This window comes from Cygnus olor, chromosome 11 (assembly GCF_009769625.2).
Source record: "Cygnus olor isolate bCygOlo1 chromosome 11, bCygOlo1.pri.v2, whole genome shotgun sequence".
NCBI lineage: Eukaryota > Metazoa > Chordata > Aves > Anseriformes > Anatidae > Cygnus > Cygnus olor.
In genome coordinates this window covers 16067007-16085423 of record NC_049179.1, presented here as the reverse complement: position 1 = coordinate 16085423, position 18417 = coordinate 16067007, and the positions used below count along the sequence as shown (strand labels likewise).

General features: G+C 40.0%; 1 protein-coding gene across 6 annotated transcripts in view; it reads right to left on the bottom strand.

Annotated features, from left to right (window-relative positions):
* Positions 1–18417, bottom strand: part of MCTP2 (multiple C2 and transmembrane domain containing 2) — a 124716-nt gene that overhangs the window by 86663 nt on the left and 19636 nt on the right. For 4 of the 6 annotated variants that reach the window (XM_040569823.1, XM_040569824.1, XM_040569826.1 and 1 more), the window contains exons 2-6: positions 18261–18364; positions 16937–17473; positions 12408–12470; positions 11276–11384; positions 767–909 (exon numbers count right to left, since the gene is read on the bottom strand). In XM_040569823.1, coding sequence (XP_040425757.1) covers positions 767–909; positions 11276–11384; positions 12408–12470; positions 16937–17455 — 834 coding nt within the window. In that variant the 5' untranslated portion in view covers positions 17456–17473; positions 18261–18364. Of the gene's footprint in view, positions 1–766; positions 910–11275; positions 11385–12407; positions 12471–16936; positions 17474–18256; positions 18365–18417 lie in introns of all 6 variants that reach the window. The other 2 variants (XM_040569825.1, XM_040569822.1) reach the window with 2 other exon arrangements.

Below are 18417 nucleotides of genomic sequence, written 5' to 3'. Positions count from 1 at the left end.
GGTGGCAAAATAAAATATTTATAATTTTCACATCATAAGCCAGTTTTATCCTGGATGATAAAAGAACAGATATTTTAAGGCCTTTATGATCAAAGCTTAAATATAATTCAAGGATAATTTTCCATCTCCCTGCTTTAATTTGTATTTTTAACTAAATATTTAAACAGTGTTTTGAAAGCGTCTTCTTAATATTATGTAAACAGAGACGTGTGCTGCTACAGATTGTGCCTGTTCCTTTATGCTCTCTGCAACAGAATGATGAAATGCTGCACAAAATCAGGTACTTCTTGCTACAGATGTTTTAGCAATTAGTGCTCACAACTGGTAGCTTGCAGTTCTGGTAACTGTAACGTTACTCATAATGAGAAAAGTCTTTGCTACTTGTCACGGCTGCATCCCAGGTAATAATTCTGTTCAACCCTGCCAAATTACACTCCTAAAACGTGCTTATGAAACCACTATTGATTTCACTAAGCTTGCACAAGCACTATAAGTTAGAGCAGAATTTAGCTCTATAGTCTTAAACATATCCAGGCAAGGAATTTTATTTCATCTTGGGTTTTCATAGAATGAAAGCAAAACATGCAAGTAAAATCTGGAAAAGACATATGTGCATTTTAATTTGAAATTGCTCAAACTCTTAAACTGGATCATGTTTTATGTTATTCTACTAGAGAGAATAAAAAATCATTATGGTTTTAAAGTAGAAAACAATTGCTTAAAAGAGTACTTACCTAACTTTCAAAAATTTAAAACCCAAACTTACCTTGATCCAGAGTTTTTGATCGAGGGTCTGTACGGGCAGCACTACAGTCTCATCCCAAACTGGGTTTAGGTTCTTGTAGACTACCTTACTTTTGTATAGAGTTTTCCCATTCAATTTAAATTTCACATATGGGTCACTTGTACCTGTGACAATTTATAAGAAATAGATTAACACTGCCCCCATGTAAACCCACAATCTTAAAATATAATTTAATAAAACCATAAACAACAATAAGTTACAATGAGTTTTTAATATACATGCGTATGCATAATTACCTATATAAAAACTTCTAATTCATACAGGAAACCAATTGAACATAACCAAAAAGCTGTTTGAGAGTGGGCAACAAAATCTTCACAGTTTGCTCGATCTATGCTGTGTTACTCTTAAAGAATGTTAATTATTGTTTAGTAACTTAGTTAACATTTTAATTTGGGTATAAAGCAAACAAGGATGAAGAAATATTTACAGGGCAACTAGCAAAAGAGTGAAAGAGAAAATGTGATCCTGTGACTACAAACATATGAATAGACCAACACTAAAAAGCATTGTAACTTTGGATAGGAGCTCCAAGGAAATCAGTAACAATAGCTAAAATGTTCATCAGGATTTCATCACTGGTGTCGTTTGCCAATTTGCTTAAATCTGAATTGGAAGTTTCACTGAAAAAATACTGGCATTGTTCACCAACTTAGGATAAAACCATACACAGAACAGACTCCATAAAGAAAACAAATAACATTCAGGTAACATTTTAAAATCCAAACAGCACATTTTGCCATGGCAATAGCATCCCATATTTTTATGGAACAGATGTCCATAGACAGACCATGGGGCTCATGCCACTCCGCAGCAATAGACAGACTTGCAGCTGTCAAAGGAAAACAGAAGAGGGAATCAACTTTTTTATTATTATTATTATTAAACCAATGGCATCTGCACTATAACACCAATCACTGCATAAGATACCAAAAAAAAATAAAGGGGTAATTATGTACACAAAGCTTTTAACTAGATGGTTGATTTAGTAAGGCGTACAGACTTCGCAGAAATCTCGGACTGCCAGTAAGTGAAAGAATAAAATTGAGGTTTAGCAGCACATACAATTAACTGATCCCAGGTGCTGCTTATCTGTCATGTTCAATATTACCTGTACTGTATCTTATATTCAGAATTCCACTTCCCTATTAACAGTTAAATTTCATTAGAAGAATCACAGCTAACCCGACAGACATATCCAGACCAGGCACTGCATATTTCCAACACGGCTATCACTGCAAGCACCACATTTCAAGGTGCTTATGGCAGGAGAAAACTCCTCCACCAGACTTCACAACTTCAGAAATAAACTGATTGTGTCCCCCCGCAGGTACCCACGGAGCTACTGGTGACAAATGGGCAGCAGTTCAGGATGACCCAGTGCAAGACTAATAGTCTTGTCAGTAATTTGGTGAAACAATGAGAACACAAAAATTCCGCATTCAAACATTCAAAGCTCTGATCAATGTTATGTAAAGAAAAACTTGAGAAAAAAATAGCTGTGTGTTAGCATCTATTTGGAATTGAATAGTACTGTGAAGAATTGTGTGCCTGGGACATATGGAGTTATTTTTAAGAATTGCAGAAAGTTTTATTCTACTTTATTTTCAGAAGTGTTTCATTCACAGAAGGAAAATATTGATGGGATTTCAACTACTAACTACAGCTGATCCTTTTCTAAATAGTTATTGCCAAAATCAACCTCTTTATTAATGTGAAAAACGCTCCAAACTTTAAAGAAATTTCTTTCCAGTCTTCTCTTAAATACGAAAACAATAAATCCAAGGAAGTCAGAGATCAGTTTCTTAATGGTTTTAATGGGTTAGGACTAGACCTTTCACTAGAATATGTATCAAAACTATGTTTACACTTTTGCAAGAAACACACCACTTGAAAACAGCATATTTTACACAATGAATAGGAACAGAAAGGTAAGACAACCCCACAGTAGGGGCAGTAGCCCTCCAAGGATGCAGAAGTTTAGAAATGACAGCATCGAGCTTTTTGATGTTCTTCCAGCTCCAAAGATCCCAGATCCCTTCTCCTTTAAAAAGGAAATAGGTCTGACTATTCTTTACAGGACAAGCAGGAGCAAGCTGAATGTTCAAAAATAACAATAGCAATAATAATGTCCAGAATCTATTCTGTGCATGCAATGGTAACCAGCCCAAATATGGAAAGCAGGTGAAGGAACTAAAAAATGAAGAGCGTAATGAAGGCCGGCGGTCTATGGCCGTTAACTCATTTGGTTTTGGAACAGAAAACCCGTAAGCAAGGACAAAACCTGAAAAGATAGAGAGAGAAAGAGGAGATGGAGAAAGAAAATAACCAGCAAGTTCAATATCTGCAAGTACAAAACTCAGAGCCCGTTCTCTGAGGATGGGAAGTAAGAGGACCATATCTAAGTAAGCATCCCAATCGCATTATTGCTCTGAAAGCTATCCAGGTTGTTAATAAAGGGAAAATAAGAAGAGGGGGAAAGGCTCCCTAGCACTGTTCGTGTGAATCAGGCTTTAGCAATTTTCCTTTTTTTTATAAATAAATATATATATATAAAAGCAAAAGAATATATATATCTATATAACAGTGGGGAAAAAGCTATAATAAAAAGAGGCCTTTAATTAAATAAGATTGCCACTGTGGGATCAGGCCTTCATGCTTGTCAGCTTACTCTCAAAATAAACATCTCAAAGCCAGGCCTCAGTGGTGTCACTTACTCGGGCAAGGCACGCCGGGTAATCCCTCGCGATCTTGACAGCTACATAATGTTCAAACTCCTTCACGGGTGAACGGCGGCACTCGCGCGAAAGAAAATATTAATGCCAGGAATTAATAGAAAAAGGGATGATGGTTTACAAAAGCCAAACAAGGAAGAAGTGTCAAGTTAGTACCACGTTAATTGTTAGGGAAAATAATTGTGAGCGGGCGCGGGTTGCGGTGGTGCTCAGCTGTCGGGCTGTCAGAGGGGTAACATCTCAACTAGGCAGGCAGGGGAACGGGGCCGGCGGCACGGGAGCGCAGCTCCAACATCCTACAAATGATGGGCTGACACCTCGGCACTGGCAGACAGATGGACTTTAACCTCTGAGGCAGCAGCCGGGAGCAAACCAGGGCTCAGCGGCGTTTGCTCAGGTGGACCCAGGTGGCGAGGAGAGAAAAAGCGAGCTGGGCGATGGGGCTGGATGGAGAGGGGGCACAGCACTGAAGCCCCTTTTCAGGCTTTCAAGGTTTCCCCCATATTGCGTTGACAAAGCTCCTGTACCTCCCTGGGTAACTGCACCCATTTCTGGTTCTCTAAGATGCCCCAGATTGCTTTCAGGTGATCAGAATAGGTTAGAAGGAGACAGGGAATGAGAAATAAGGCAGGCGGACCAGCCCCACCTGGCAGGATGAACAGCACAGACTGCCAATTATTGTTAACTGTATTCGAGTTCAAGGCTTGAAGCTATTAAATGGTTTAAATGCTATTTATTAGGGACAATCTACAGTATAACCGAAAAAGAATAGATTTCCAAAGGTGACTAACGATTTTAGATATTAATTGGTCTGAAAAAGGATGCATTTCATTTTCTTTTAGACACAACAGGTGCTTGAGAATTTTCTGAAGCCAGACCATTAGAAAAAAACTTTTCAGCAGCAACTTCCTAGCAAAAGCAACCAAGTCAACAACTTGTAAGCACTTGCACCCAGGGGTGCTCTGCAATGCAGGTTCTGAACCTGCCCATCTCTGCCACCTCAGCTGCAGTCACACGTCAGTGGGGGTAACACGAGACCAGTCCTGCTCGGAAGCGGTTGACAATTTAGACCCAGACAAACATTCTTCTGGTGCATAAAGCAAGGTGAAATGTTTTGAGGTGAATTTAAACATTATGCAATGACAAGAAGGTTGTTAAACAGCTAACTATATGTGTGTGTGTTAGATGACCTGCTTTTTAATCTAAAATCCACTAAGATTAAAAAAAAAAAAAAGGAAAGGATGATTTCTAAAAAATCCTTTCATCAGCTGAATCAGTTTTCTCATTGGAGAAACATGCACCTCAACTGTGATACTCCCCTGAATTAATTTCCATAATATCTATTTTGCCTCTTTTTTCTTCCACTAACATTTACAAGCCACGAGTGCAGGCAGACCAAGTCTCAGCTGAAATCTGAGCAAGCTTCCGTGACCAAAAGTTGCTGGGACACAGCATCAGGACAGGGTCTAGTAGCCCAAGAAACTGTTAATGGTGTTTTTAAATGGATACTGCTGCCCTCTAGCAGCAACCAAAAGATGTACCGCATCAGCCGTGTTTAATAACACTACACACTTGCTTCATAATTAGAAAAAAACACCAGACCCGATATGATTTCAAACCACGCTCCATTTTATAGGAGTAAACTTACTGGAAATACAGAATATGAAACAAGTCTTGTTACATAAATAAAAAAATTACCACCTAGTCGCCTTAAAATCCTGAAAGCTCAAAGCAAGAGCAGCATGAAACATAACCTAGACCATCTTAAGTTTCAGTTAAAATCCTGTATTTGAATCTGAAGAAGGAAATGAAGGATTTATTTTATATGCACATAAAGAATGTATTTCTTAAAATCTTCCTAGAAATAGAATTACTGGAGTTATTTACAATAAGGAGTAAAAGACATTTTATAATGGAACACACACTTTTCTTTTTAAGTGGAAAACCACTATCCTTGCAAAGATCAAGGCTTAAAGAGGAAACCAGAAAAAAAGTAATCTGATGGCAGGAAATCCAGGTAATTTTGGAAAGTTTTGTGCACAGCAAGATTATAAGACCAGATGGAAATGAAACATTTCTTGGAAACAAGCATCATCAATAGGCTCCTAGGGAAAATAAACCAAAAAATTTGACCAAAGACATATGAAGAACACACGCAAACCCTCAGCTGAGGGGAAAAAAATAAGGAAAAGTGCCAGACATTTCAGAAATCGTGATTGAAATTAAACCAACAAAACAAACAAGATCCTAACAAAATGCCATTTGGGACACAATGACAGCAAGAATTGACAGCTTATGACAAAGGTTAGATCAAACAGAGCACAGGAGAGTGCAAGGACACAGCAGAAGCCACTTTTACATTACTAGTGAGCACCAAGGGCCTTTGGCATAAGTAGTTGCATCTTCTTGTATTTGTGCTCTATGGCTTTATAAAAGCTCCATGTAGGAGTCCCAAAAAGACCCAGCGTGAGCTGCCAAGGAAGGCAGCCACCCCTGAGAGTCAGCTTTCATGACAGAGAGCTTGAACCATTTAAGAAATCTGTTATCTAAATTAGATACCTACAAAATGAAAGGCCTAGTCTGTGGGCCCTACCTATTCTTTACCAGTGCTACCATCCTTATGTTTCTTAATCTAACATTCATGTCACCAAAGGTGACAGGCACATTTTGGATTTATTGCTTTTGCTCTAACTTAATCCATTTTCCTGAGGGTCCCCCATCTTTGCACTTTCCTCTCCCACAGCCGGTTGAGGAGGGAGGCTTGCAGGGATCACAGGGCGGGGGCAAAGTTTCAGCCACCCGCTGCATTCGAAGAAACTGAATTTGGAGCACAGCAACAACTGCAGCACAAGCTGTTGTACACAGAGCTATGCAGAATCCAGAAAACATCAAAATAAGTACCCAAAACCATCCAAGTTCTTCGCGTCTGTAAATTAGTCATGATTACGCCTTTCAAAAAGGAGTGCGAAAAGTTGCCTAATACATCTGAATAATTAATAAATCTGAAGAGCTAATGATCTAATTGCAGATACCCTGAAAACAGAGAAAGTCTAAATTAATCAGCATGTTTGCAGGGAGCGATTCAGCCTAATTGCTCTGAGCATTTGCTTTCCAAACAATGGATTTATTCTGTGTAAGCTGACAAACTCCCAGCCTAGCACAAACCCATCCTCGCTTCCAGCACTCTGCTACCACTGCAGACCCGGGCAGGAGACAGTCCAGAGATACAGTGGGTGCAGGTCTACTGCAGGTTGTTAGTGCTTAGAGTAGAAAGTATTTGCTGTTCTGTCCCCTTTCTTTCCATTTAATTTGTCCTAGGGAGACTGAGTTTTTGCACAGCTCCCAGTGGTTTTAGAAGCTGCCCATTTGGTAGAGCAGCCCAGCCTCTGCTAGCCTGGGGAGCCCTACGAAACCTGCTGACCATCAGTGGCTGGTGTTAGAAGTGAGAGCAGCTGCTGACATGCTCTGACTGGGGGTGACGGGATGCACCCAGCCAGGAGACAGCCCCTTCTGAGCTCCTGCAACTCACCCCACTCCTTGCACGCGTGTTTCTCATGTTCTGCTGCCTGGATCATGAGAGAAATAAAAAAAGAGCAAAACTCAAGTGCAGTTGCAACAAGGGAAACCTGATAGGAAGAAATAGAAAAGGACAGAGATGGGGTACAAAGAACTTGTAAAAAAAAAAAAAATTCTAGGAAATGCAAGAGTGTATAAAAAAAAGAAGAAATATCAGGTTGGAGCAATACAGCTGAGGAAAAGAAAATAAAGAACCACAGACACTCACAAGCTGACATCACATCCAAGAAATCTATTTCTCATAACCACAGTGGCTAACAGAGTAAAAGATGCACTCAATACTTCAGAAGAACAGGATTTAGAAACATGAGGGGCTTCTCACCCTTAAAGGCCCTCAGAACAGTTTGCTTTCTTATAGTGGTATAGCTGGGTTTGCCAACTGAAGGAAGGTAACACCTCCATGCAACTGTGGCATCACACTCCTGCTCACTATCGCACTGTCACTGTTCTGCAAAGGTGATTCATACAGGCAGCAGCAGACACAGTCAGAGCACCTCATGGCCATAAGGGACCAGGACATTTCAGGTCTCATTAGACTGACTCATACAAACAGACAGCACTCTGCCCAGGGAAAGTGAACCAGCAAGTAGAAGTGTGTGCCATCTTCTCCCAGTTCAAAGCACAGAGCTGGAAGCTGTGAGCTTCATTAAAAAGGCTCAAAGACCCCAGAAAACCACGAAGAGCATAAGAAAACGGCAACGCTTAGAACTGGTGACTATGAATGTCTCACATTTCCTTGAAGCCAAATAAGATACACAATTTCTCTCTCTCCTGCAGAACTACCAGTGTTCCACAGATGCACGGTTTACTAAAAAACATTTCTGCTTTCTTACTATCTACAGTATTAAAACTGCATAGGTCATAAGCTCCTCAACGACCATGACATCGCCGTGTTATCTAATAACAGTAATACTATACAAAGTACACAGAAAGCTAAATGTTGGCCGTGGGTTTGTACACACGGACAGAACCACAACCTTCAGTGTTTTGTTCATCAGTTATAAATACAGGAGGACCCGTGCACTACCTAACACGTTAGGCACCCAGTGTACATGCAGGTGATGTGACTGCCACTTGCCGAGTGTCTGCTTTGGCAGTTTTAATGTATGACTGAGTTGGACTGTATCCCAAGAAGCATCAGAAAGAAGCAAATAAACCAGACTCCAAGCAAGCTAATGACCCATGGGTAACACCTCCACCAACCTGCATCCCCAAGAGGGGGCACTGCAATATTGACCTGGAGAGGGATTTTTTTTTAGAGCCTCTCCCATTTCACTAGAACAGAGATGCTGTTCTACAGCACTCTGCTTCCTTGGCTTGGGTACAGAGAGATAGCCAAAAAATCATAGAAAAGACAAAAGGTGAAGAAAAAATGTAGCAAAGATTAGAGGTTAACAGATAATATTATAAAGGTAAATAAAGAATAAGAATAATCTGGTAAAGCAAAGGAGAAATTTAAACCATACCAAAGGGAACATATCCCAGAAAGAGCAGCACATAGTGAGTGGACGTTCAGAATACCTAGAAGGTTTGGTAAAAGTAAAGTCACTTGCTAATCTTACAGTTTGGGGTTATCAGAACTACTCACCTTTACACAGCTTAAATATAATTAATGCCTGTTTAATAACTGTTAAGTCTATGAGTAAATTTAGGGATAACCATGTGAATTTGCTGAGTAGAACGAAGACTTTCCAGCAACTATACTGGTGGCAGAAGTATTTCCCCTCTGTTAAACACCATAGATTTATAGATATATACACGCACACTATATGTATATAAACACACAGATGCGCAATGCAACTAAAGCTGGAAATTGCCACCAGAGGGCAGCAAGGACCCGCTGTGCGGGGCTTTCTCCCCTTTGCGCTCTCCTGCATTCCTCCACAGCCCTCAACCAGAGAGATTGAAAGAGGTGGCAGTAAATTAAAATTAAGGGGAGAAGTGCACACGTGAGAAGTGGGTAGGGTACCACAGAAGTAGTATAAGTAGTATTTTATTTGAGCAAATACAGAGCTACCCAAAATGTAAACTGATGGGTCTGGTGACTGTTTTGGGACGTCTTGTTTCAGAGCAATTGCTGTTAATAATTACTAAATATTAAAATTTTGGAAATTTAGAAAAGTTATGTTAAACCTGATTTAAGCCAGCAATGCTGGCATACACTCCACTCAGGCTCTGTGGTTTCAATGTGTCCTGTTTGTTATTTAGGGTATAGAGACAGAAGATTTAAAGTTAGCACCTGTCACTGACCAGGCAAGCAGTTACCACCAGGTATGACCACTGTATGTGGATAAAAGCAGCACAGTGCTACTCCTACATACAAATGTTGAGACTCTGCTGCCACTGCTACCTACCTGAGCATTTTTGCAGTTGCTCACACAAGGCTGACCAGTGGATGTTTAAACCTCCAATACACACAATAAAACACAGGACCAGCAACTCAGCATTTGCCCCCTGCAGAGTTCCAGAGCACCTCATTACATGAAAAAAAAATAAAAATAAAAAATGGGAAAGAGGGTTTGAAGCCCGCTCCCAGCTGTGTCAGACAGCTTTGCCTGGTTAGCTCTGGGGGTTTCCTGCTCCCAAAACATGAATGAGCACGACTTGGCCTCTGGCCCTAGCCACAGCCAGGCTCGTAGGATACACTGGCTGCAGGCAGTATGTTCCTGTATTCAAATTATTTGGAGTAGGCTGGTACATTCCAGAGCAGTGGCCATATCTGGTGTCACAGCGGGTGAGAGGAGGGAAGTTGCATTTGCCTGACCCACATGTTTTCTCTGAGGTTCTCTTACTGGCTTTGCTCACCTCTCCAACTTCCCCTTCTAAAAGCATGATGCAAAAACCACAGTGGCTGGAGTTCAGGCTTAAATGTCTCACAAAGATCTCATGTAACCAGCAGGACAAAGACCTATAAGGATGTGCATCAGGGCACCACCACTGCAACACAACTGTGCCTAAAGAATAATCATTAAGGCACTATTTTCCCCACTTCACCCCTAAATCCATGAAAAATGTGGGAATTTTATTGAATGATTTACCACCTCACTTACTCAGTCTTCTAAATGAACAGTCATTTTCCACAGAAAGTGACAGACCCATCAAATTGATTTTTTTTCCCCTTATGCTGTTTCACTTTGTTGCACAATGCTTCATTAAGACAAGCATTTGCTTTCTTATGCAAGAAAGCACAGCCTAGAGCAAACTATGTGTTCTGTCCTCTATAGAAATACTGCTCTGCTGGAATCACTCATTTATAACATCTCTTCCATAGAAGCAGCTGGATATGTCCTGGCTTGTGCAGCTTGCTAGGATATCTGATGAACTGCTATGCTGTCAGGAAGTACATGCTTCTGTTTAAAGAGTGATGATCTTAATCTAAGTATTCATTCACTACTTCCAAAAGCTAGGAAGAAAAAGCAGCATATGCTTGGCCAAGAGTTACTGTTTGGTGAAGACATGAAAAACCAACATGGAAAAAGTTAACTGAGATAATAAAAGATGGAAATCCCCAAAACAAGCACCGCATGTGAAGGCTTATAAATCCATACAGGTCCCTCCAGATGCAAACCTTGAATGCAAGGCTAATTCAAGCTGATTTTCTTTAAAGCCGTACAAAAAAAAATAACTATAGTTTATTCTCTTTTTTTTTTTATACACTATTTGTATTTTTTTCTTTTGAATTCTGTCCTTTTAAGTTCTATTAAGTTGTTGAGATTAATGAAAGGGGCCTTGACTTACACCCTCTACTCCCACAGTCTCCCTTTTATTAAAATTTTTACCGATAACCTAAAAGCTCTCCTAGAGCAGCTATTTTATTTATCACATTTCAAAATTATTCTTTTTTTTTTTTTTAAGCTAAATTAGAATCTCTGAAGATTAATGGCTGCAGTTCTTGAACAGATACAGATGCTAAGTACAATAAGGGAGGGGTTTTGCAGCTGTGCAATCAGGAAGGAGCAGCAAACACAGGGCAGCTCCCTCCCCTGTGTATCTAAGGTGGATAAACCCAGGTGTTGAGTGCTCTGACCTGGACACAAATCAATGACTTATTGCATCAGAGATAAGAAAAGATGCTGATGGCACAAAGTGCTGCCAAACTCCCGTCAGTGAAAGCAGGGTCTTGCAACCCAAAGGGAAGCAGCTGAAAGGTGTGGCTCACCACAGCGATCTCTGATAACCAGGTTCCGGCCTTCTTTCAGGTGGATGGTCAGAAGGTAAGCAAAGGGGCTAGGCAAGTCGTTCAAACAATTGCTTCCTTCTTCTACAGCCTAAGGAGAACAAAGAAATCAGTCACCACTACATGTCTCCCCAAGCAGACACGTGAACAGAGCAGGTGTTTTCTCAGTGCTGCAGAGGTGAAGTTCACAGGCCTTTTTTCTTTGGGCAATCTTTTACAGTGCACTTGTCAGAAAAAGGAAAAGAAGATGTCTGAGACTGCTTCCTTACATAAATAACTAATTATCATTGTCAGATATACTCACAAAGCCAAGGGTAACAAAAGGAGGGCTACAACTGAAAATTAGTTATAACAGTAAACATCATAAATGCACGGACAGGCTTTCTAAATCCTAGCATTTCTTTTTTTCTAGCTGCTTATTCCTTGCGCATTCACATTTATCTGCTGAATTCATGAGGAAATACAAATTTCATAAAGTTACTGAGTGGAATATTTCTTTATACAGGTTTAGAAGACATGAAAGCTGCAGTGGACAAAGCTGATTATAACATTTTGCCATAGCAAACTCTAGCATTCTTATTCATTGTTGCTGCCAGAGTTACATCCCACATCATCACCATCCAGCTGGCATATTTGGTGAGGGCAAAGGTAGTGAAGTTTGCCCAGAATGAGCAAATACACTTTACATGAGGACCACATGTCAAGAACTGCCAATGCCTTTTTGCACTGTTGTAAAACTGGATTGTTGTCATCTGTTTGTTAAACCCTACATTCATGTTAAGGTAGTTGCAGTCTATATTGTAATTCAATTTATTCCTGAGATACTGGGTATTTATACTGATGCTTTCATCAGTTATCACTGCCAACAGAAATTTTAGAATACTTTATAAAAAAATTAAAATGCCAATGTATTTTAAATATTCCAAACTGCCTTGCCTGACCACAAAAAAAGTCCCAAAAATACCATGCTAGAAAAATCTATAGGAAGCTTCACCTGCATTTTTTTTTTAACCTGTAAGGGGCAAAGCAGCAAAGAACCTAAACCTAAAATTAAGTGTGCTTCCCCTAAACAGTCTGACCAAGTTTCAAAATACTTTCAAGTAATAGGACGTACCATCTGATCATCAAAAAATTGAGACGATATGGAAGAGTCTAAATCTATTCCTCCACAAGTGTCCTATCAAAAAAAAATAGAAAGAGTTAGGCAATAGTAATATAGGTAACATAGTAATAGGTAATAGTAATAATATAGTAATAGGTAACAGTAGCATAGTAATACACTGTGCTTTCAGTGCTGAAGGTCCTTTCCACAAACTCTCCTGATGCCCAACAGTTGTTCCATCTGGTGACTTATCAGTTGCAATGCTGACCCTTACTCCTGGGCAGATTATATTTGTTGAATCTCCAAGTTTCCTTGCTAAAATTGAATTTTAAAAAAAAAATCCAGAAGTGGCGGCAGCAGCATCAACAACCTGAGGTTGGAGAGTGGGTGGCACTCTCACATCACTACAATTTCTCCTTCGTTGCCCGAAAGTTAAAGTCCAAGAGTTTTTTTTTTCAAAACCTCGTTTGTGTTTTAATTCAGATCCCTTAAACTTTCAGTGGGGAGAGAAGATTTCATGCTAATATTTTAGAATAAGTTATGCTCCAGTAACTCACACAAACATATACACAATGTGTGTAATTCCATGGGGCACATTTGCAAAGTTCAGGGAAAAAAAAATCAGAGCCAAATGGTCAAAGGAAAAAAGGAGGGGAAAAAGGATGCTGGACATGTACTTCCCCACATTCTGTAGTAACTGGAAAGCCCAAACAATTGTTATCAAGTCCCTAGCACATCAGAGGAAGTCAAACATTTCTTCCTTAAGACTAACTCATTCAAAAACTTGAGGCTATAGTGACGCAGTGTCTAGACTGTCTGGACACACAGAAGGGATTCATTCAATGGCCAGGACACTGCTGATGCTATTTTGACTGCCAGGATGGTCTATGATGATCACTTACGCTGAAGAGGACCTATGTGCACGTGCACCTCTTCGGTCTAATGCAGGGCAATCACAGCCCATTCAAATACCAAGATTTATTCTAAGAATAACCACCTCACTCTACAGAAATGCACACAAGGTGGAATTTGATCCCCATGTGAAAATGTTATTTCGTGCAGTGTGGTAACATCCAAATCTCTCGGATGAGAGCTGCATTGTGTTGAGCACCATACAAACAAACAAAGAACCAGTTCCTGCATCACAGATCATAAATCTTAGAGATATTGATATGCTGAAATAAATATAAATAAGCTTCTGTGTAATTATTCTTCCCCTCCTCTCTCCATATACATATATTACATATCAGGAAATACAGTAATCCAGCACTGCAAGTAAAATTTTACTTGCGTGACAGACAAAATTTAACATTATGGTTCCCACAGTAATCATAACTTGGCCACCTTGCAAAAACACATTAAAAGTAGAAATATTATTATCATAAAGAGCAGCAGAAGAGTTTCCTTGCACAACAGAGCTGAGTTATAGCTGCTAGGGGAACCCTAAGTTTGAATTTCCTGACTAGCATGCATAAAATCTCACTTGTGTGTATTAAACTTAGCATTTCTACAGTAGTCTCTGGCTTCACAGGAATGTCCTTCCGGCATCATCATTGGCACTGATAATAGTTTCTCTTGTTTTGCATGGCAAAAACACGGAATCAATCAAATAAATGTATTGAAAAGCACAATTAGAATAATAAAAAGTACTCAAGTACCCTAATATCATTTACAATAAAAAATCTATCCTCAAAGGTATGCTTTCATATTTGTTGTTTGTTCTTTCTTTACTTGTATTACATGGATAGAATTTGAATAAAAATAGCTTGTTTTTTCATTTTATCTCCATATAAAGTGAAGTGCTATTATTCTAGGTAGCTGATTGCAATGAGATCACTGAATATAGATAAAAGTCTAGCCAAAAATACTGTCCTGAAATCTTGATTTTATCTAACTACAGTAATATTTCTGAACTTAATATAAGCAAACAGGACCACATTCATCAACAGGGTCATAGCTGCAAATATATCTGTGTACAAATAAATAAAACGTCAGCATATACATGAATATATACAAATGAATCAAACTTTCCTCCTGGCAGGGTTTACAACCTCTACCTTCTCTTCTTATCTGTTCAAGGCCAAGAATGATTCAAAATACAAGTGCACTGAGTGCATCATCAACCAGATGGGCCTTTGGGTTGCTACTGACTCACAGCTAGGTGTTAGATGAAGTAATGGTGTTAGTGCACTTCAGTAACGACGCGTGACCACGGACAAAAAGCAACAGCAATGAGTGACATCAACGGTGTCCTTTGCAACCTGAACAAATCGGGCAGGGGTTCAACACAACTTCAGTTACTCCTTCACTCTTCCAATTTGCCTACCTTGACTACAACAGAGAACAAATAAAGTAAATCTCTTAGCAAATGGAAATGCAACATGAGTAGTGAGAACTTTTACTGAAGGTGGAATGCTCCCAGAACCAACAGCTCTGTGTTGAGCATTCAGAAGAGTGTAAAAACCACAACCCCACACTGAGCTTAGGTATGAGGCTCAGAAAGTGTCTCATGGTATCAGGTGACCAAAGGAAACCAGGAAATGAGTAGGTGGCATGTGACAAGCAATTCAGGGGGAAAAAAGCCCAACCTACATCTTTTCTTTTTTTAGTTTATTTTGTTCCAGGGATCTGTCTTCCTTCTGATTTACCTCACTAATCAGTGAATGATGCTCACAGAAGAAGGATGCAAGTAACTGTCGTGCTGTGCTCTCTGCAGCAACCCCACCTAGTATTAGAAGACCAATAACCTGCACAACAAGCTGTCCCCACCAGAGTGGCTCGGAATACAGATTTCATGGCTGTTCAATGAAGTATAAGAACCAAGCTTTGAAAATAATTGAGTTTAATATTCCTTATCTATTTCTACTTTCATTTGCTTCATTCTGCTGCATGTTCTTTAGAAAAATCTTTCTGTATTTAAAAGTTATTGCAGGCAGATTACAGGAATGAAGGTAAAATATTCACACGGAGATAGGGTTTGGCATGAAAGTAAACATTAAATGATTTAGATGCACAAACACACTTTGGGAATGATATAAATGCTACAGAGAATAAGACAGACAGATTGCTATGCATCTGGAGGGAACTTGAAGCTAATCTATTCCATCACTATACAGTTACCAGTGTCTGCTGAAATACTTAGCTTGCCCAGAGTCAAGCAGGATTTGGGATTAATTTTGGTGCTGCTGCAAATACAGTTGCTAAATTTTAGGTTAGAATTTGTTGGTCTACAACAGCAGAAAAGAACTGGTGATATCATTAAAACAACCTGGAAGCAAGCTCCTAAAATGATGACTATCCAACCTACTTTATGCTGATTAACCTGAGTTGATATAAATTTTAAGTTAACGTGTTTAAAATTTAGCAACAGAAGCGATGTTCACTAGCTAACACTGTGATCTGTTGCATCACAGGGGAGATAACACTGCTTCGATAAGAATGCACAGAGATGCAGAACAAGTTTTATATCATAAAAGACCATTTTCCTTATAGTAGCACTGATCATAATTTTGTTAAAAATGTTAATTCACCTGTGAAAGCCACTTCCAAAGGAGAGCGTTAAATCTAAATGTCTGTTTTTCATTTTTACATCTTGGATGACTAAGAAAATCAGCTGCCATACCTGCAACACTTAATTTATGGGAAAACAACCTCAAAACTTAGCTCAAAATCTAACTTTCCTAGCGAAAACTAAACTCAGAAGGAAATACATTTCCACAAACAAAACAAATTTTGCCTAAAATGTTTCAGACAGCCACAACCTTCACCTGTTTGTATTATAAAGCTATCGTGTGACTCCATAGATTTGCCACTTTGCTCTGGCAAGGCAGGATTTACTGTTTCATGTCAAATTCAAAGCACATTGGACTTGGATCCTCCTGTTCCTGGGACATTATGTCCAGCCACAGAAGCACTGACCACAAAAGTGGTAAGAAAGGAAAGACGGGGAACAAGATGGGGAATTCAGATGAAGTATTTTGGTTTTACACCTCCTCTGATTAATCACAAACCAAACACAAAGGACAGCCCTGAGCATGTTGTACACACCCACTGCACTCCACCACATGCTCATTTTGACTAATTCCAGGTGTTGTCAGAGTTCACTTCATCCTTCATCTTTCACCTCTTGCCTTCAGCTGGACCTTGAGTGGGCAGTAAGTTGGTTTTGCTACAGGAATCCTGGTAAGTTATATTAATTACAAAGAATTCCACAAGTGCATCAGACAGCAGTATGTTTCGGAGCTCAGAAAGCTGCAGCTACTTTTGTCCTAAGCAAGCAATTTCAACAACTCTGAACAATCTGAAGTATAATAAACTTGCCAAAATAAATAAAAAATTCAAAGCGTGGTTAATTTTGCAGCTCCAGAATGACAGAAATGATATCTGAATTTGGCCCCAAAAACATATATATCACATTGGGTTTATGTTTTTTTTTTTTTTTTTTCCCCTTATACCTTGCATATGGTCCCCTTCTCCACCCCTTCATAACTCAGTCAGGCCCGAGATGGCTGCTTGGCGTGGCCATCACCCAAGCCCCTCACCTCCATCATCTCATCCGCCAGGTCATTGCTCAGTCGGGCTCTCTGCAGCAGCTCAAGGAGGTCATCACTGGACAGCCGCTTCCCCTCAGGTGTGGGGCCTCCTGCCACACGTGCATCCAAGCAGGCCATGTCCCCCTCCATGCGCGCAGTCGACTGCCGCAGCCATGGCCAGTCCCCTCCCACCGGCCTCACCGATGCGCTTCTGCTTTTCAGAGATGCCACAGGCCTGGAGAGGTTGCTGGGGGAGTCTCCTGACAGCACCTGAGCGCTCGAATATGTCGTTTCTTCTTCTGTGATAGTCTCCACCTCCAGCATGTCAGGCACCGACACGCTGAGGCGCCGGTCCAGCGAGCGGACCTTGCTCACCACCATCTTGCTGGATCTCTTCTTCGTCTTCCTCACGCTTAAGTTTTGCAGGAACGGCCTTGTTCTCTGCTTCAGGGATCCCCAGACGGATGGCTTATCCAAGTCCATTGCTGCACACGGGACCTCAGCAATGCCTCTGGTACAAAACAGCATCAGCGATTCTGGGGGTGACTAAAAGGAACGTAGGAAGAAAGCAAGTCAGTCAGGAAAACTAACAGCCGCTGAAGGTTATGATTCACGTTGCCTCATCTTAAAACTTTCAGTCATTTTTCTAAACAGTAAAAGCAAAGCATTAGTAAGTGTGTTCCAATACAATCTGGTAGGTAGGTTTGATTGTTTACAAGGAAAACAGCCAGAACAAGTATTTAATCCTACACTAAAATGCAATGTCTGTCCACTGCTTTCTGACTGCTATGAGGAGACTTTATATCACTTCTGCCAAGTCCTGATTTGAAAAAAGAAATTATTTCTCTCATTTGAAACTGCTTCTGTACAAAATTTACTGATGGAATTTAAATCATAATAATGCTAGCACACAAAAAAAATGGTGGCAAAGCTGTCACTGTGATTTCTGATGATGATTTTTCAGTCTATGTACATTTTCTTTGCTCTTTCTTAGACTGTGAGGATTTTTCCATGACTTACCAGAGGACAAGCACAACATGAAAATCAGCACCACAAACTAAGTGAAGGAGGCAGAAGAGGACACCTATAACATTAGAAAGCCCAACTAAGACACCCCAAAATACACCCTTATGTTACCCACTATCAGCAGAAGTCACCTCTGAAGAATTAATTTCCCTCATAAAGAAGGCAGTTCAGAGAAAATGAGGACAAAAATGACAGAAGGAATCACACATTTTGAAAACCTGCTGGTGGAGTCTTGTCTTCAAATTGATTCATGCTGAACACTTATACAATAGTGAAGGGCGAGAAGAAAAGATCCAAAATCACCTACTGAATCTGCATTGTAAGGCAATGGTTGAATGGACGCCTCTGTGCACTGGAATATCGTCACAGACTGGGTCTTTTGGGGTTAGCATCTGAGCAACCATCCTTATTCTGTAAGGCAAAGACAGTCAAACCATCATCCACACTCATTAAGAAAAAAAAAT